At 41.8% G+C, this 20,332-nt stretch overlaps 1 protein-coding gene across 1 annotated transcript in view; it reads right to left on the bottom strand.

Annotated features, from left to right (window-relative positions):
• LOC136746675 (unconventional myosin-VIIa) overlaps nucleotides 1-20,332 on the bottom strand; it is a 48,013-nt gene that overhangs the window by 17,796 nt on the left and 9,885 nt on the right. The window contains exons 3-26 of the mRNA XM_066699314.1: nucleotides 15,380-15,493; nucleotides 14,743-14,895; nucleotides 14,025-14,042; nucleotides 11,752-11,936; nucleotides 11,301-11,422; nucleotides 10,965-11,107; nucleotides 10,643-10,756; nucleotides 10,019-10,172; nucleotides 9,805-9,881; nucleotides 9,019-9,138; nucleotides 8,719-8,861; nucleotides 8,389-8,599; nucleotides 7,922-8,057; nucleotides 7,490-7,596; nucleotides 5,163-5,300; nucleotides 4,436-4,594; nucleotides 3,971-4,063; nucleotides 3,010-3,104; nucleotides 2,643-2,727; nucleotides 2,094-2,312; nucleotides 1,791-1,898; nucleotides 1,275-1,484; nucleotides 826-1,029; nucleotides 269-445 (exon numbers count right to left, since the gene is read on the bottom strand). Of these exons, the coding sequence (XP_066555411.1) occupies nucleotides 269-445; nucleotides 826-1,029; nucleotides 1,275-1,484; nucleotides 1,791-1,898; nucleotides 2,094-2,312; nucleotides 2,643-2,727; nucleotides 3,010-3,104; nucleotides 3,971-4,063; nucleotides 4,436-4,594; nucleotides 5,163-5,300; nucleotides 7,490-7,596; nucleotides 7,922-8,057; nucleotides 8,389-8,599; nucleotides 8,719-8,861; nucleotides 9,019-9,138; nucleotides 9,805-9,881; nucleotides 10,019-10,172; nucleotides 10,643-10,756; nucleotides 10,965-11,107; nucleotides 11,301-11,422; nucleotides 11,752-11,936; nucleotides 14,025-14,042; nucleotides 14,743-14,895; nucleotides 15,380-15,493 (3,285 nt within the window). The remainder of the gene's footprint in view (nucleotides 1-268; nucleotides 446-825; nucleotides 1,030-1,274; nucleotides 1,485-1,790; nucleotides 1,899-2,093; nucleotides 2,313-2,642; nucleotides 2,728-3,009; nucleotides 3,105-3,970; nucleotides 4,064-4,435; nucleotides 4,595-5,162; nucleotides 5,301-7,489; nucleotides 7,597-7,921; nucleotides 8,058-8,388; nucleotides 8,600-8,718; nucleotides 8,862-9,018; nucleotides 9,139-9,804; nucleotides 9,882-10,018; nucleotides 10,173-10,642; nucleotides 10,757-10,964; nucleotides 11,108-11,300; nucleotides 11,423-11,751; nucleotides 11,937-14,024; nucleotides 14,043-14,742; nucleotides 14,896-15,379; nucleotides 15,494-20,332) is intronic.

Raw genomic sequence — 20,332 nt, 5'->3', positions numbered from 1 at the left:
CTCATACATTACATTATGGAATGTATTATAGTGTACCTACGTACATCCAAAAAATTCAAATTGTATCCGCCAAGATTGAATAAATATTTCCTGTCTATGCTACATTAAACTAAATGCTTAAGTTTCAAATAGACTAGTGCCTCATTTACACTTTGCAGCCTTTTGCCGTCACATACATAATGCATCATCGACTTGCATTATGCAGATTCATTATTTGTAATATCAATCACTCGTCTCTGAGCCCAAGCCATAGCCTGCCCCTCCTCACCTCTCCCTCCCCCTGCAAAGCCTGCAGCTCCCTCTTGTACGTCCTCTTGCCCAGAGTCTCGTAGATCTTGGTCATGACCGGGATCTTCTCACTGCCATCACTCATGGCTGTGTGGTACTTCGGTTCAGGAAGATCCCCCATGAACCTCAGAACGGTGATCCACACAGCCAGAGCAGCCTGTGGAGCAGGAAACACAGACTGTCCAGCAACAGCCACCCCTCTAGGCCATAGACGTTTCATAAAAACACTGACTGGTCAAAGACTAGTGATTTTACACTGCTTTATGAAAAAAGTGTCAGACAGACTCATGTAAAGCAGCTAAATGTTTGTCAATCCTGCTCAACTATGCCATAACAAATTGATTAATTTGATTACATTTATTTTATTTTATTAATTTGATCTAATTTGGAAATTAAACTTATCTGTACTCACTTAATCTCAGCAGGAAAATAGCAGGACAACAACAAGAAGTATTTTGCTCCTTTGCAACATTTGCTCCAATGTTTCAAACTTCATGAACCCAGGATAATAGACCACAAGGTGGTTTGGAAACCTACCAGCTGGTCCCCTTCATCCTCATGGAAGAGTAGGGGCTGCTTCAGTGGGCGGCGGATGTAGGTGTGTGTGCTGGTTCCCTGGAAGTAGGTGGCAGCAAACTTGGCGAACTTATACTCTGAGAGGTCATCCTCCTCGTCGTCTGGTAGGGGCAGGGACTCGTCCAAGTCCTCCTCCTGCAGCTCCTTCTGCGAGCGCTCTAGGTCCTGACACACACAAAGAGAATAATATCTATGACTTACTGAACAGAGGTTTTATTTTCTTTCATCCATTACGTCTGCTTTTGAATGTTAAATCAGTGAAAAGCTGATACATATATGAACATCTGACCCCTGCAGAGTAGTGTAGAGAATATTACTAACCAGGGAATGAGTATGTAACATTCCCAGAAGTGTCTTACATTGTCTCTTGGGTTCTGACAGTGTTCCTATATCCTGGAATATGTGGTTACCTCAAATCCTGACGGCGCCTGCCCCTCCTGGCCTGGGAAGGAGTTGGTGGTACCCAGGAAGCCAAACATCTTGTCCACCATGTCCGAATCATTTACGGGCTCCAGTCTGGCCTTCTCCATCTGTTCCACCAGCTCTTTCTTGCGTCGCACCTCCTCTCGTTCCTTCTTCTCCCGCTCAGCGTCCTCACGAGCCAGCTGGGCCAGACGCTCCTGCACCCCAGCCCCCCAGGAGAGATGAAAAGCCACCAGTCATGCTCCCATTCAAAACACTACAGTGGAAATTCTAAGAATTGAAGGAGAGCTATTTTCAGAAGGAACTATTGGAAATATGGTGGCAATGAGTTTGAACTAAATGTTGGTTTCTAGGAGGAGATTTAAAAAACTTACAAGGGAACCACTGGATTGAACTGCCAATCCCAAAGAAAAAAGTGATAAAAGTGGGAATCAACCATGGATAAGAAGCAGCAGAAATAGATTACCCCCCGCCCTTCCCAAACCCCCCTGCCTGCATCCCACCTGATGTTTTTTCTCTGCCTCTGCTTTGGCTTTCTTAGCACTCATCTGGTTCCTCAGCTTCTCCTCCTCTGCCAGGCGCATCTTCTCAGCCTCCAGACGCCTCCGGTACTGATCACAGAACAAAAAACAAAGGTCAGAATTACTGTTTTACACACATGGATGGAATTTTCGCCATTTTCAGTGAAGCTGGCCAAACCACTGATAACTGTGATCTCTGTGATTGTCGCACTCTCTGTGACTATCGTGTTCACTGTGATTCATTGTGGAGGTGCCCGTGCCCTTGGCATGTGCTGCCTCACTCACTTCTCCCTTGAGCCTCTTGAACAGACGTCGGGAGATCATGCCGCGAACATAGGCCTGGATTGTGATGACGGCCCACAGCCGGTGCCTGAAAGCCCGCCGGACCAGGAAGCCCCGACACTGAGCCTGGAAGCCCATGATGCGTTTCCTGGCTACATGGTACGTCTTGTACAGCTTGCGGGACCTGTAGAGGGCCTGGAGCCGTGAGAATCCAATGCGCATCTGGGAAGCAAACACAGGAAGGACACTCACTCGCTGTCACTGCACAACACTTTAATAGGCATCAGCTAGGCATGAGAGATTACTGTACATACCGACTAGGAGAGACATCACTCATGGTATAACATGTTTTGATATAATGCGGTATTTCTGTAGCAGAGTGTAGTAGTGCATGATTATCCTGTAGAAAAACTCCCCTATCTTTTATATTCACACCTAAAATGACTGCAATCATCAATGAACACCAACCAAATGTGATGGATGTACTGTAAAAAATCAGGTTGGTTGAAACACGGGTTGTAACTGTTTCTCCCCAGTGAAGATGGGACTTACTGCACTGTAGTTCTTCCGGCAGTAGTATCCTCTCCAGTGCTTCTGGATTAACATGACAGACTTCCTGATTTTCAGGAAATTAGACCTATAAAAGAGTGGCAGTTATAACTGCAATTTTGGCTACTTAACACACATCAACAGAAGGCCAAAAAACAACAATAACAAAAAATACAATAAAACTGCTTTGTACATTAGTCAAGATTTGAAGTTTAACATTCCACTTCCCAACTTAATTTGAATCCTACTATACATTCTGCCTTTAACTGTACTGTGGCAACACAAGGCCCAGGAGATGTAATGCCACTGAGGAAGTACCCCTGTTCCCGTCTCTCACAGAGCTATCCCAGGCTGGGCCCCCAAGTCTCACCTGTCTTTGAAACCACGGACGACCTTCTGGATGAGAATGACCTTGTCTGTGATGGCCTTGTCCCGCTCAATCTCTAACAGCATGTCATGGTGGTCCTGTCAGGTACAGCAAATGAGAGAATGCAATACTTGAAACTTGTATTTATTCTCATTAAATGAATTACACCAAATATAATAGGAATGTTTTTGTGTTTAAATGAAGCATCACATCCAAAGCAAAGAATGCTTTCAATATTTCGCGATCGTCACCATCACTATAGCCCACACTTTTAGTTGCTTTTTCGTTTTTCAATGCCAACCTCAGGCATCTGATGTTGTTTTCTGACCCTTTGGAAAACCAGGGACACTATTTTGTAATTCCATTCTCCACAGTACAAACACTTCCTGTGTGGAAGTGTTGATGTTGCCCTCCTTTACCTTTGAAGCAACAAGCTTCCTGATCCCACAGCTGTGGCCTTCTGATAATGGCAGTGGGACTGGAAAAAATAGCTCACTTTTCAGAATGACGGACGTGATTTCCAAGAACTTTTGACCTAGTTTTGAGACTGCCTTTCCCTAGTCATTTACAGTTTAACTGACTTGTGTGTATGGCCAAACCAGAGGCATTACTAGCAGACTTGCATGTATAAATATTATTGCATACATATTTTTACAATGTTCCATTACTGTTCTTTTTTCCATTCTCAGTAATGCTTTTACAGCTTTTTGATTGTAAAAAATACATTTTATTTCTGCTTTCTTTATGGTATATTATCATGGGATTATTAATAATAATTTTCCAATTTCTTGTACCACGATTGTTTTTCTCCAAACAATTTCAGTGTTACATAACTGGGTGTGTATTAAAGTGGGCACTATCATTGACTAGTACAGGATAACTGAATTATGATGAACTTTTAGATTACATACACACCCAATAGGATTCCAACAGCTATTAGTGCTTAAGAAACCAAGGGCAGTACCTTGAGGAAGATCTTTGTCTTTCCTATCTGCCAGTCATCATCCCGGCCAAGAACAGCCTCTGCGATTCGCTGGCAGGTCCCTTTCAGATCTTCCTGCAACACAAAACAGCATCCCAAGCGTTATCAGAATTGGACCCAGGGAAATGCATTTGGAAAAAAAAAATGCCACTGTTTCTCATCATTGATCAAAGTCTTACACAGCGAACAATGAAGGTCATCCTTGTATTCTACAGTGATTTAAGTTAACCCAGTCATTTTGTAAAACCAAGCAATAAACTTTCATTCTTCACACACCTTGGGCAATTAGCAGGCATTAGTTACCTTTCCATTATCTGTGTAAAACCACAAATTGTTTAAAACAATAGATGATCCTTTCTTGTCCCTCACAGTGGAAAATCAGGCCAAAAGACAGTTCCTGGCCATGACTTCACTAATGGAGCTAGGCCTGTTGCCTTGGTAGCCAACCTGTTTGTAGGCTGGCTTGACTCCTGGCATGAGGACCCTGTATCTGTCCACAAACTCCACAAAGGTGTAGCGGATGGGGTATCCTGCCCGGCGAATCCGGATGGTCTCCATCATCCCGGAGTACCTCAGCTGCCGCACACACAGCTCCCGGTCAAACAACTGCAAGAAAGTAAAACCACGGTGTGGTAAACCAAAGGAAAAAAGACTCCACAGCCAACTGCTTTAAAACAAAAAGCCTGCAGACTCACTATTCAAAATATATGTCTCTGAGTTATCTGAAACCAGACAATTAGGATTAAAAAGGCAGCTTTTTTTCCCACTAACATAATAGCAGAAAACCAGGACACACAAATTCCCCTGATGCTTCTATTCAAAGTAACTTACACTGGCACCAGTACATACTATCAGGTTTTAACTGGAGCAATCTGTATAGATTACCTGGGATACAACAACAATATCTCACCCAGGATGTGAACCCATGTCCCTGATGTACAAATGCAGAGGCATTGTTACCCCTAAAGATGTGATAATATCTCACAATTTAAGACAAATAAAATCATACATTTTCTTAGAAACTGCATTTCTGACCTCTTACTGACTGACTATCTACTATCAATCAAAATCACATGTCCAATATCCCTTTTCCGACAGTGGGCTTCAGATCTCACTCCCGCAATAGTCAGCCTGTCCTTCAGTCCTCCCAGCATGGAGATGTTGGTTTGCTCACCATGGGCTTCTTGAACTCATTGGGCTTGATGCAGCGGACGAAGAAGGGCTGACACACGCTCAGCGTTCTCATGAGCAGCTCCAGCGAGCGTTTGAACTGGCTGCTCAGCGTCGGGGAACGTTTTCTGGTTTCTGCGCCCTGGAAAACAAAGGATGCACACACCTCTCAGGAAAGAGTGATGAGGAAGCAATGACATCTCCCCCCACCCTCCTCCTGCCACTTCCCCCCTTACTGCCTCTGTTTCTCTGTTTCCCTCTCACACACATGCACACACTTTTGTTTCTGACAGGACACTGCAAGGCAAGGATTTCAGTTTAGACTGTTATCGGTCAGCTGGAATATTATTAGACCGAGCACAGTCAAGGGGTGTTTCCTTTTCTGTCATTGCTGTTTGAGAAAATAAAGATCTTGTTGGTTAGAGGACAGCGCTGGGCCGTGACGCTTGAAGGCCTTGAAACTTCGAGTTCTTGTTTAAAAAAAAAAAAGAAGAACAGTAAAGCAGCATCAATTTGCATGTGTCTTCCATAAAAACAACAAATAAATAAAAACAACACATGGCGACATAGGTAACATTGAAGGAGTAACAATCCGCTGCAGGTTTCCAGACCAACATTAGGTAGAAAATAATTATTTCAACCTTTTTCTTAATCTATATAAGTAGAGGAAGTCATATTACAAATCTCGTAAGAGCATGTAAGGAGACACAAACTAAAGTATGAAGAATCAATTTTTTGGGCCAGAATCTTGTCTTCAAAACGCCACTTAATTTGCACTAATGAGGGGCTACATAAGAAACCAGACACACTGCATCAAAACCAAGGATATCACAATGGACAAGGAGAAACACTCTCATGAGTGATTGTTAGTTATGTGTACAGTTACAGATACAGCACTAAATATAAGCACAACAAAGCTTTTCCAATAAACAGCAAAAAATGTAGGTTAGTCAAAACAACCTAAACAACCTATCTATTGCAGATGATGCTACAGAATTTAGGTTAAATCTAGATTAAAAGAAAGCTTCAATCTGTTTTAAATGTCTCATACATACGCCGCATGAAGAGTAAACCAAATGGAGGAAAACATTTGAGAAGGAAAAAGGTTAAAGTTGAAAATTTGGGTTAGAATTTTGGTATCAATTTTTCAAACATTTAACTGAAAAAAAATACATAGTTTTTGTTGTTTTCTTACAAGCTAAAAAGTATATTGGTACGAAACACCAACTCCACTGTTGGTGCTATGTAGTTGCCTACACACATAAAGGTCTTCTATGCTTCCTTTTCCAATTTGTAAACCTCTCTAGTTTACTTTACACGAGACAGCAAAACAGAGAATCATGGTGTCATGGGAATGGTAGACAATGAAGAGTGGTCACTCATGAGATGAGATGGAGGGGTAATGTTACCAGCGCAGCACTCATGAAGCAGAGAGGGGAGATTATGGGGGCGATTTTACCTTCGGAGGAGGTGTTGAGGGCTGACCCAACACACCAGGCCCATAGCCACACAGAAACTGATGTGGAATACCAGCCAAAGAGACAGAAGAAAGAAGTAATGTTAGCCAGGCCAGCATTACAAATAGTATCAACCACAGAGTGATGAACCTAAGGCCAAAAGAGAATTCCTTCAATCCGCCGTGTACAGCTGGCAAACCGCTCCTTGAAACGCCACCGACAAACGCATCTAAAACAGTGCCTTCAACTGTGTTGCTTTCCACAGGAAATCGTGAGGTAAGTAATCCAGTAGTAGGACAGATAACATATAATAAACAAGGTTGCTTTTCACTGGTCCACTATCAATCAGTCCTTTGTAATAATCAGCTCTTAAATTATGGAATTACTAAAGCAACGATCTATTCATTAAGAATGTGGTTGAAATTAATGCCACCATGAATTGAGCTGTAATGGCTGTTGATAGTCACAGCTGGGGTTGTTTCTTACCCGTAAGAAATCAGGCCAGCAAGATTTTCCATGGTGCTATTGGAGTGGCGGAGAAACACTCCAGGGCACCGTCAATGATTTAGACATACCCTGACAACAATTGTGCACATGTTTTGCCTAATAAATGTATGTATGCTACTACCGTGGTACGCATCACTAAGCTGGCAATATTATCTGCTTTCAAATACAGTCAAGTGTGCAAAAAAGTATCGGCCGACATTTATTAGATCAGAGATCCCAAGGGATTCGGTCTTGAGAATAAACTGACTGTTCCATCTAGAGTATTGAAATTCGGTAAACCTGTTCATGACAGAGTAGCTCACCGAAGTGTGCCGTGGGTGTCATTCCAGGTTGTTTACATACAATGTAACTGACAGCAGCACCTTACCATGGCCACATCAGCCTGGAAGATCTGTTTGATGAACTTGTTCTTGGAGGAGTGGACCAGCTGTATGATGTCGCCATGGAGGGTGTCTCTGTTCTTCTCCAAAAACCCTGGAGAAAAGGACAGTGCCTGTTAGAAAGTCTTACATTCACAGAAAAATCCTCTACACATGTTTGTTGAAAGTGCAATGACAACTCCTGAGGATACAGAAGTTAGTGCGCTATAATTTATGTACCATTTTTATCACCTGCATTTTATCAAATGCAAGAAATTTGCTTGCAATGTAGAACTCTACTTTCTACAATAAATATTGTCTCCCATATCTGTGGGGTGAAAGCAAACCCTTAGAAATATGTCAGCAGTGTTGAAAAGTGAATAACAAAGCTACAAGTACAGAGTGAATAATGTGCAGCAAAGGAAGATAATGTACAGTACCTCTGGTCTCATAGTAGACCACACCAGCAAAGTGGTTGATCCCAAACTGAGTTTCATAGCTGTTCTTTGGGGGGATGTAGTTAGTGTTGAGTTTGTGTTGGGAATTCAGCTTGTAGAGCATAGTGGTGTCAGTGCCCTGTGAGCAAAAACAGTTTACTTACAACCAATGTCTTTCTTTAGTACAACATGACCATTTCACAGCACAAACTATATTCTTACAGCATTTAATTCATGTAACATTCTTGATTAAATAACTAGCTGCAGAACCCAGACAGGAAATATATACGCTTTTCAGTAGTCTAATTCAGATATACTGTTTTGTCTTTACCTATATGGAAATTAGCACCATCTTGAAGGTTGTTGTACATTTAATCTAACGTTACATCACAGGCTTTGTCTCAAGCAACTCCACCGGGGACATGTTGAAAGTTGGGCATATTGACTATCAGACAGATATCTAACACTACCTTTGGGAACTTGCTCTCCTCGTCAATGAGTGAAATGATGTTCATGGGCTTAATTGCAATCATGTCCAGAGCATCTTGGTTGTCAGTGAACTCGATGTGCTGCCAATTGATGTTCTCCAGGTTGTACTCCTCTTGCTCCAGCTTGAACACGTGCCGCACAAAGAACTGCTGCAGGTTCTCGTTGGCAAAGTTGATACACAGCTGCTCAAAACTGGGACACAAACAAAAAGCAGCCAGTGTAAGAGAGCAGGGAAGAGAAGTATAGTCCAAACTTCGGTGGCTGGTTGCATAGAACAACTTAATGGAATTTCCCCATAATTTTCCCCTTACCTGTTTACGGTGAAGTTCTCAAAGCCAAAAATGTCCAATAAGCCTATGGATCTCCGCACTGATTTTGGTTCGCTGGATGGAGGTTTGTAAATAGCAGCATTGATCTTCTCTACTATCCACACAAACAATCTCCCATAGATTCCCTGAAAAACAGCATCAGCAAGAAAGAACTAAAAAAACAAGCACAATCTGAGTTGGTTTTGTGTTGTTGTTCACATAACTGTGAATCATTGAAGTAATACAGCATGCAGACAAAGGGTGAAAGATATTGTAGACAGTGTTATGGCATGGGTGCTCTACCTTTACAAAGGCATCCCTGACATCCAAAGCCTGCTCCATGCTGAGAGGGGTGGAGACGGTCTCTCCCCGGGTGATCAGGGTCCGGCTGGTCAGACAGTTCATCACGTCCTGGGGATCCACCTGAGCACATACAAATACACATAAGCTGAAGCAATATTTCAACACACAAAGGCCCTTTCAGTTTGACTATAACTGTATTGGAAGTTCATTGCTGTTTCGAAGCCTGCTGCTGTAGATTTTCACTGGCACAATAAACACTGGATATCTGAAATTGCCCTTTGCTGAACAATAACCGGTGACTCACATTATTCTGGACAAAGCAAAGTGAATACAGGATATGCAGTGCCAAGAACTGAGTTCTAGAGGAAGAGATTATGTTATTGTGCACCACTAGAGGGCTCTGATGCTCAATAGAAACCAAGGCATATTCTGATCAACATGTGAGGCACTGCTGTTATTGCGCTGAGAGGAACTGTTGCCCATATGTAAACAACTCACGCAGTAACACAAACCTCTTCTACACTACTAATAATTCCCCTTCGAACATTCTCTAATCTCATTACTGATTTTATAGAGATCAAGGGAATACATGAACCAAAGGACCTTCAGGCAATAGCATTGGAATGAAATTCACCACACAAGGTCATTTTAATTCAAATTAATTAAGGTGGTGGTGGTAGTGGGGGGGGGAGGGGGGATTGTGCCTGGTATAAAAATTAGAAAGCAAGGTAAATTAATACATTGTACAAAGTGAATGCTGATGTTCATTGCTGAAGGACCCCTTACCTCCAGTAGAGCTGAGGCTGTCGTGAGATCAGGGGAACGCACCACTTCACAGGCGTCCAGGTTGTCGTACATCCGCGCTGCAGAGAACAGTACACTTGGAGGTTATTTGTCTACACTCCCTGCAGAAACGCACCTAATCCACATGGAGAGCTTCACTCATAATGACAACCTTTTCCTTTGCTAACCACTTCCTTTGCCTCTATGTCTGTCTCACCTTCGTAACGTAGGTTGCCCATGTGCAAGATGGCCGCCAGCAGCTTGGAGATCTCCCAGTTCTCCGTGTCTGTGAACATGAGCACCTTCATGGCCGACCGGATGTTGGAGTACTCCTTTGTGTCATCGCGGCCATCACACATCGTGCAGTTGCCCTGGAGACCACGAGAACTCAATGCTCAGAATAACAGGCCTGCCTGTTATCTTACTACTCCAATTGTGTAGCCCTTACAATCGTTAGAACCTAAAACACACACCCTGGCATATCCCAACATTTGTCGAAATGGCAAAATCACAACTCAGTCTGTCTCTCATAAACCAGTAGAAATGTAACACAAACATAATGGAAGTCAAACCTGATACACACTAGATCTCTAGCCCAGACCAAAGCTTAACCCTAATATAAACCCTACACTGGGAACAGAGGCTAGGCCCAATCAGAAAGGCAATCTATCTAGGTTACACCAGTAGAAATATAACCCTAAACCTCATGGTAGCCCAGATTATACTCCTAACCAAAACAATGGTATGATCACTACCTCCATGATTGTTAAAGAAATGTCTAAATCCTAAATGACAAAAACAACACAACAATGTTTTAGTGATCTAAAGATTTGCCACTAACCATGGTGAGGTAGGTGTACTCGGTGGCTTTACCCAAACCCAACTTTTTTTTCTGATCAGGGGTCATTCCTTTCAGCATGCAGTAGAAGACATGGTAGTTCCTCTCATCACGGGCCTGAGAATAGAAAGAACAGGGCCATACCCTAAACACTAGAGAACCATCGTACTGTTCACACACATAGTTCCATAACAAGGAAACAAACTCTCTCTGAGGTTTCGGAGCTGTATACATGTGTGGAAGAGCAATTAATTAAACTATATTGAGGAATTATAAAGTCCAGACCCAGACGATGGTACTGGGATACTGTGGCCAGTCCTCTCACCTGTCTGCACACTCGGGACTTCTCCAGTAGATACTGTTCAATCTTGGCTCCCTCGATGGCCCCCCTCTTGTTGAAATGAATGTCAATGTACTTCCCAAAGCGGCTGGAGTTGTCATTGCGAATGGTCTTGGCATTGCCGAAGGCTGCAGGGAGAAATGGATGACATTCTTAAATCAAAATGGAGAAACACACAACTTACACCTTCAATCCTGCTTTAAAAAAATCGTCATAATAATAATGAACACCACAGTGGACAATGATTACATAGCAAATAATCTTACTGAAAGAAATCTAACCATCTGTCTAGGCCAGCAGGTGTAAGTGAATGACTCTGACCTTCCAGGATGGGGTTGGCCTCCAGAACCTGCTGCTCGATCCAGGAGTGTTGGCCACTGATTGCTGCCAAGAACTGCAGGATGAGTTTGGTGCTCTCAGTCTTCCCAGCGCCAGACTCCCCGCTGGCCAGAACAGTGAGAGAGAGACAGAGAGAGAGAGAGGGAGGGAGAGATATGCACCATAAATGTCAACTGAGCCTGTCTCCGTCCCCTGTTCTCTGTACAACAAACTCTCTGCTTTACAGAGGGAAGGGGCAAGCATGCTGGGATAACGCCACACCCCCTTAACTAAGCTACTCAGCTTGGAGTTTTTAGAATTTTTAATTAGTTGAATTGGTGTTAGCAAAGATACACTAAATGTATCTTGGAATAACATTGTGTCACGTGAAGCATGTCCACTGCTACTTGAGGAGTCTGTCTCTCTCCTGAAGGTGAAGACTGCACTCTCACACCTGATGATACAGCACTGGTCCTTGTTATTGCGCTGCATGTTGAAGTAGCAGTTGTCGGCAATGGCAAAGATGTGAGGTGGCATCTCTCCGATCTTCTTATTGGTGTACAGGCGGATCTGGTCAGCGGTGTAGATGGGCAGCAGCTGGTAAGGGTTCACGGCCACGAGGATGGAACCTGTGTAGGTCTGGGATTAGAGGACAGAAAATGGAAGTCATGTCTGAAATATATACATACTATGTCCCACCAAATGAGTTAAACATCAACGGTGAAAATCATAATTTAGCATTCAGGTGCTGCAGACAATCTATTAATTCATTGGCGACATAGCCCCACCCAAAAAGATGTACTTCATGAATTAAATATCCTTCTAAAGTCCAGAAACATCTTAATCAATATATACTCAGCAAAAAAAGAAACATCCCTTTTTCAGGACACTGTATTTTAAAGATAATTTTGTAAAAATCCAAATAACTTTACAGCTCTTTATTGTAAAGGGTTTAAACAATGTTTTCCATGCTTGTTCAATGAGCCATAAACAATTAATGAACATGAACCTGTGGAACGAACATTAAGACACTAACAGCTTACAAACGGTAGGCAATTAAGGTCACAGTTATAAAAACTTAGGACACTAAAGAGACCTTTCTACTGACTGAAAAATAACAAAAGAAAGATGCCCAGGGTCCCTGCTCATCTGCGTGAACGTGCCTTAGCCATGCTGCAAGGAGGCATGAGGACTGCAGATGTGGCCAGGACAATAAATTGCAATGTCCGAACTGTGAGACGCCTAAGACAGCGTTACAGGGAGACAGGAAGGACAGCTGATCATCCTCGCAGTGGCAGACCACGTGTAACAACACCTGCACAGGATCGGTACATCCGAATATTACACCTGCGGGACAGATACAGGACGGCAACAACAACTGCCCGAGTTACACCAGGAACGCACAATCCCTCCATCAGTGCTCAGACTGTCCGCAATAGGCTGAGAGAGGCTAGACTGAGGGCTTGTAGGCCTGTTGTAAGGCAGGTCCTTACCAGACATCACCGGCAACAACGTCGGCTATGGGCACAAACCCACCTTTGCTGGACGTGATTTCTTGCAAGACAGGAATGTCAGTGTTGTGCCATGGCCAGGGAAAAGAGCCCGGATCTCAATCCCATTGAGCACGTCTGGGACCTGCTGGATCGGAAGCTGAGGGCTAGGGCCATTCCCCCCAGAAATGTCCAGGAACTTGCAAGTGCCTTGGTGGAAGAGTGCGGTAACATCTCACAGCAAGAACTGGCAAATCTGGTGCAGTCCATGATGAGGAGATGCACCGCAGTGCTTAATGCAGCTGGGGGCCACACCAGATACTGACTGTTACTTTTGATTTTGACCCCCCCCTTTGTTCAGGGACACATTATTCAATTTCTGTTAGTCACATGTCTGTGAAACTTGTTCAGTTTATCTCTTAGTTGTTGAATCTTTTTATGTTCATACAAATATTTACACATGTTAAGTTTGCTGAAAATAAAAGCAGTTGAAAGTGAGGACGTTTCTTTTTTGCTGAGTATATATTGGAATCAGTACCTCTAAAGCCATGACCAAGACCATGTTTCCTGTGTGTGGGTAACAATCCCAGAAATTAAAAGAAGTAGCTGAGACCTAACTAGACAAACACAGTAGTCAACCAGTTAGATAAACTAGGCCTTGCTGACACAATTCAGGGCCCAGGCTACTGTTTTAACACTGAGCTTTTTGTTTGATTGCAGACTCCTTAAGTCCCTCACCCAGCCTGTATTAGTGAGCTAGTCTGGAGCCACACTGAGACCTTGAAAGCACGTTATATAAGTGAGTGAAAATGGGAAGAATGCCCCACTGCCCACAGCACCTGCTCTGTGATTACACAAGCACATTGGACTGCATTCCCATGAGCTCATCATTGATGCATGAATTAATAATACAGTAAACAGACATTGAAGAAATTCAATAGCAGATGATTTTTGTTGCTAACTAGCTGAAAACAAATATAAATCATTTTTTCAATTAATATTAAAAACATGAACAAAGTAGCTCTTGAATATGCATTTACCGTAGCGCAGTAAATTGTGCACAGTCTATAGGAATGCTGTATCCATGTTTATGGTAGTAATGACATGGGATGGATGGCACAGACAGCTAGCCAGCGTATCAGATGTTTCAGGACAATGGTGGGTGTATCGGTGTCAGTTAGATGATCCAGCCATGCTGTAATGGATGGCTGCCCATGCAGAATGCATAGATACTTACCCTCCCTCCACAATTAGTCTTTAGACAGAACAAGGAAGACAGAGCACAAAGTTTGTTTTGAAAAAACAGAAAAAGTGCAGAGATCAAGAATTATAAATACAATAATTTGGTTTTGTTTGCAACTGTGGGGAAGACAATGATTTGTTTTCATCTTCATCATGAACAAATAGCATTATTGGAATTACTATATGTTATTATCTGTCATTGCATATGATGGTATAAAGTTTTACTACATTATTCTTGACAACCACTGACAAGGTAATAAAAAAAAACAAATACAAATAAATATTACACCCAGATATGGAATGACAAAGGGAACTGTATCTATAATAGACAATGTGTATATTAGTTAAAGACTAAAGTCTGTGCGAATTTAAGGTGCCCTTCCAAATAAAGAAAGTAAGTTTCCTGTAAATCGTTAACATGTCATGCAAAGGCAAGTGAAGTAGATAGTTCAGTAGAGAAACAGTAAGAAGAGACTAAATGTTGCAGTGATGATCAAGAAACCAGAGAGAGCTCTACAAAAACACAACACATTTCAATTTCTTTGTGTGTTAAATCCTAACTGGCTCCTGTACACAAACATCACTTATGTTTTCCAATCAGGGTCATCAACATGATTTTAACAGTAGTCGGGCCTGGTGGTGCTCTATATCCTGCTTGTTGTGTGTGCAAGGGTAACAGCCCTGGGCCAGAGTCTCTCCACAGTGGGACTCACATAGATGAGGTGCTCCCTGTAGCGGATGAGCAGGTTGCGGAGGATCCCCGCCTCGTTCAGGTCTCCCAGCCGGATCATGTCCTCCACACCGTGGATGGAGGTGGGGTGCATGGGCTTGATGTTGGTGGCATTCTGGGGTGAGATCCAGTGCTCCTGCACAACAGTAAAACCACAGTCATTTCCCCCACTCAGTACACTCACTGCTTCAGTGATACATCCAGTATCCAGGGACTACACCCACGCTTTCAATTTAGGGCCAAAACTTTGATCTAATAGCAAACACCTGCACATCATAACGGTTGCATTTCTGAGTAGAAGAAAGCAGCATCTTACAAAAGCCAAAACTGCCACTGGGTACAGTATTGTTGCGTTCAATCAGTGGGTGTGTCAAAGTTTTGGTTTAATCCCAGGCTTAGATTGGACAACCGGCCCCTATTTATTAATGTATTTAATATGAAGTATTACCATTAGCTGGAGTATTGAGTCCAAGTGTATTTTATTTTATTTTACTCTATTTGATCAAGGGTTACATTTCCTTCAATACAATATAAATTATATCAGTGACAGGGCTACACGTTTTAATTCTCTCCTCACACAGGCCCCTCCTGTCCAGCCATAATGTTCCCCCTTTACTCACATTGCCTTCATCGTCCAACACCTGGATCTGCCCAGAGTCGCAAAGCTTGACCACAGCCCCGATGGGAACTTCAAACTCACGGCCCGTCTTGAGGTCCAACCAAACATAATCCCCCTGAAACAGAATCGAGGTCACTGTCTGATCACACTGGGCCTATCAGCCACTCTTACACTGCATCAGTTTGAAAGCGGTTGGAAAGAGTGGATGCCAGAACTGTGTGTACATGTAATTATGAGTCCCCTGAGACACCACCTATTTCTCTTCACCCTGGATGTGCACAGCGCAAACAGCAGAGCCGAAACATCCCAAGGAGGATGCACACAGCTCGCGCCAAAAACAACTGTACAGGTCAAAGGTGCCTGGTACACTACAAGAGGTGCTGTTGGGCCACAAGCCAAGGAAACCATGATCAACTGAAGACCACCCAACCTGGGTAGTGATGGGTCAAGGGCACTCCCAGGCACTAGCCATTTTCACAAGCCACATTTAGCGCTGAAGTTGCATATAGAGTAATTGTTAATGATAAATCACTGAACATTTCCACAATCACACACAAGAATCTATTAATATAACAATGACAAGCTGGTTCGGCATAAAGTATTTGTGTATAATTACACATTAGGACTGATAGCTGCATGTTAAGTGTGCACAGTTGTGAAACTACTGCAATAAGTATCTGGAGCCTGTGTAGACCACACTGAATTAAAGAACAGACAAGTTGTTTCTCTCACGTTTCATTATTTTGCCAAAGAAAGAAAGAAAAGTTGTATTTGTTTTTAAAATTAATAAATAAGTTGCATAAGGGTGGCCAAAAACATCAAGTGTCTGTGTCCAGCACTGTTGTTAAGTTTTAGTGCTCTGAAATCACCACATTCAACACATCTGGGTTAATTCGGTCAGTGACTATAGCATACAGGACAGAACAGACAGTTTAACAACAAAGCCATTTGCATGTGTCAATCTAAAGGCACGCTTTATCAAATGAATCATAGAGTTAATACTGATCAGGATATGAGTCAGTTTAATTCATCAACAGCATTAATTCTCATGCAGTAGAGTTATACCAGAGGTACAGTTTCAGAGGTCCCTTGTATGAAGTTCAGGCAACTTTTAAAGACTACCTTATACACTATTAGAATATGTGGAGGTAGTTAGATCTATCCCAGTTCTTCTTTAAATCAACACTTTATAGAAAACACATTCAGAATTTGTTTTGGGAAATTCTGTCATGCTCCAATACACATGCATTTTACTTTTAAAGAAAGTATTACTTCAAAATGAAAAGCTTAGGGAATGCTGAGTGTCTCTCTAGTTACCCCACCCTGGCATATGGCTTAAAATAACAATGTTTTTACTGCCACTGAAAAAGAAGACATATACAAAGAAAACATTAGTAAAAGCTGTTTTTGTTTATAAAGTATAAACAAAATATAAATATAGAATAGTTAGAATAGATTATTTAAATTAAATTCCAGTCATTCACTAATACTGAAATAAAAACACTCTCATCCAAATCACAATCATTCTTGCCAATGCTGTATTTCAGTACAGTTTCCCCTCTTCTAGTGGAATCAGTCCTACCGGTAACAAGGTGCTCTGTTTGAACACAGTGTTGACATTTCGCAGCAGCGCCCATTTCCCTTGTTCTTTCTCGTATAAGTCCTCCTTGTGACGTTGACTGTACATCTTAAAAGTCCAGCTTTACTTCCATAAAGGCCCCAAAAAGAATACTGCGGCTCTGGGGGCCCCACCAGCATGTGCTTCAAGGGCAGGAGAGTTCCCCCTGAATCACCCAGGCTGTGTTCCTTGAACTTGCAGAATATCCTAGCTTCTACCCTAGATAACAAACCCAAAACCAAATAAACAAAACAGGAGTATTCTTTTTAACAATGAAGCACAGGTGGGGCCAAGTTTGTGCTGCAAAAATCTATTCACAAAGCCGCAACAGCAGAAGGTGCTCTTATACCCTGGTAGGTGCCAGTGTTTTGCAAATCCACTTTACAGAGCAGCACTGGAGAATCATCGCGGTGCTGCTCCTCGGCGGTGTGTGAGCGGAAACACAATCTCAACACCGGATTGGCTCCTGGTCGGGCCTTGAACAATCATCCCCCAGGAAAGCCTAGATGAGACACTTTTGACACACAGTGACAAGCTCTTGATGAGTTACCTACAGCTTTAAAAAAAAACAATTGTGGGTATTCCCTCGATATATATGGGTTTTTAATTAACTAAATACATCCACTGGCAAATCAATACAGCCACAATGAAAACCCAACACCAAAGCACAGCTGCCATTCCTTAAAGTACCCCCGACCTCGTAACAGGAATTTAAATAATTTATTGTTGTCGACTTTTTTTCTCCAGAGCTAATCCCACAATGACTCAGGTTTTTGTTTTCCGAGATACATTTTCTTTCAAGTTGAACAAAAATGCAGTAATAACTGAAGGGAAAAAAAAGCCCTAACCTAGCTATACAGAAAGATAGATGGGCAGCAGAGAAACATTGATAGCTAATTTAGTCACAGTCGAGTGTTTTTGCCTTGACATATCAATTTAATTTTGTATGGTATTAAAACGTATCCGAAACAAAATTGTCACCAAAGCTCTCTGGCCATTTTTGACCCCATTTCTTCTCCTCTAACCAGACTCCAGTTTGATGTCACAGCACACAGTGACTCTTTATATTATTCTCCGTTTCTTTTGATAGTACTTTGTCGGGCCTGCTGTTAAAGGGGGATAAACTGAAATTCAAGCATAAATAAGTAAGTGAATAAACAAGGTAGGATTTTTATTTCTAAGAACATTAAACCATGGGAAGACTGCAAATAATGAATTACATCTCTTTGTGTGTCAGTTCTATGCCATAATATTTTCCAAGAGGACAGTTTCTTTTGAGATTTATGTTCATGTCTTATGCTCTATTGTTTCGGGAAGCATCTCTCCTGATGCGTATCTTCCGGACTAAACACAAATCCTGCACAGATAAATTCTCCAGACCCTACATCACGGTGTCCGCCACTCACAGACTGTCACCATTTGTATGCAAATGAAGAGGGATTTATAGCCATGTCTTATAGCAGTGACCCACCCAGCATCAGTAAATTGTGCGCTCCTGACAGAATTAAACAAAGATCCAAACGATCAATAGGTTGCATTGTTGGTATCAGGCAATATAAAATATAACCTGTAGAGGTTTGATTAGGCAACCAAAACATTAAAATAAACCACCCTCCACCTATGATTTTGAATCTTAGTTCTTAAGATTAATTAAAATGTAATCAGCACCAACAGTAGTCTTCATCACAATAATAAGCTTGTTTAATATAACTATACATTTGATTAACTATATTGAATATATTTTACATTATCAAATACAGCAGAAAAATAAATACACATATAAGTTTCAAAATGTATTAATAAAACTATTTCCTGAGATTGCAAACCGAGCCATTTACATTATTTTTTTCCCATCCTTACATGGGTATTATCAGTTATTGTCAGCAAAACATTCCTGCTAGAGTGATCTATTACAGACTAATATTTAATTCATGAACAGAGCGAACTTTGTATTTAATGTGCATTGGCATTGAAAAAATGGATTACATTAACTTAGATTAATATGCATCTAATTCTAGTTGGCAGTTCTTGTCTAGTGGATAGGGGGGACTATATATGGTATGTATATTTGAGCCCTGATGTTTGTGCAGGGCAAGCTGCACAGGTGTGGAACAGGAACCCAATCCCGCCGGCACAGACTCAAGGCTATCAGGTAATAGGCTCTCTCACAATTAACACACTGAATAATTGAGGGAGTGCTTTCTTGGTACTTCACTGACAGACCTGGACAAAAAGAAACACTGTTTGTTTACCTAGACATATTTTAGCTAAGGGCTGAGACAGAACATAGAAAAACAGAAGATGCCAAAATGGCAGCTTTCTAAAAAAATAATTCATTAACAAGTCAAGTTGCTAAGTGTTATGTATTTAGTTTTTTATCTAAAACTACACAAAACTAGATTAGAAGACAAACAAAATGCAATGCATTACCAAACTACACTAGCTCACAATTACAACCTCTTGAGCATACACCAGTAGTAACACTAGTTCAGTTCAATAACCTTGCAGACGACGGCTGGTAGTAGACTGCCCCCCTGTGGGTCCTAGTCGTTCCTTTGCTTTTTAAATTGCTCTTTAATTCCGCAATTTATTAGCACAAGATGCAGTGAGGTCAGAAACTCAGATCGTAACACAATTAAGAATTGATTAATTATCACCATGTAGCACTTAATCATAATCACAATGTGATTAATATTGATACAAAAAAAAAAAAAAAAACCTAGCAGACTAAGAATCAGCACCTTGCAGACTTTCTGTCCACAGATTTCCCAGTTCGGCAGCAATGAAAAAGAGATTTGGGTATTACGCTTTGAGAGCAAGATATGGGAGGTGTTGTTATATAATATTTTGATTTAAAAGATGTCCAATTCAGTTCAATCAAGCTATAGATTTTAACCATTCTTCTCTGACAAAAATATGTTTGCTCCTGTATCCTTTACCTCCCTTTCATCTGTGGGAGCTGATGAAGACAACTCTATCAGCTCAGAAACGGCTATATCAATATGCTTTCTGTGGCTGTGTTTGATTTCATGAGTTCCACCCTTCTCTTTAAACATGACAAAGGTGCTCAGTTATGAATGTAAAAGTTACTGTGTTACCTTTGTGGGTGTTTACTAAGGAAACAGGCGCTTGTACAGGACAGTTGCACTGAGGGGTATGTCCTGCTATTAATGACCTTGAAAATGAGTCCGAATCAAGCATATATTCTGAGCAGCTCCTTATATGTCCCTAGCATCAGCAGGAAATGCAAATACACACACACACACACACACACACACACACACACACACACACACACACACACACTTTAATGTGTGACCGGGACTTACACAATAA

Source organism: Amia ocellicauda, chromosome 3 (assembly GCF_036373705.1).
Source record: "Amia ocellicauda isolate fAmiCal2 chromosome 3, fAmiCal2.hap1, whole genome shotgun sequence".
Taxonomy (NCBI): Eukaryota; Metazoa; Chordata; class Actinopteri; order Amiiformes; family Amiidae; genus Amia; species Amia ocellicauda.
The sequence above is the reverse complement of the archived record's forward strand: the minus strand, read 5'-3'. Positions and strand labels throughout refer to the sequence as shown.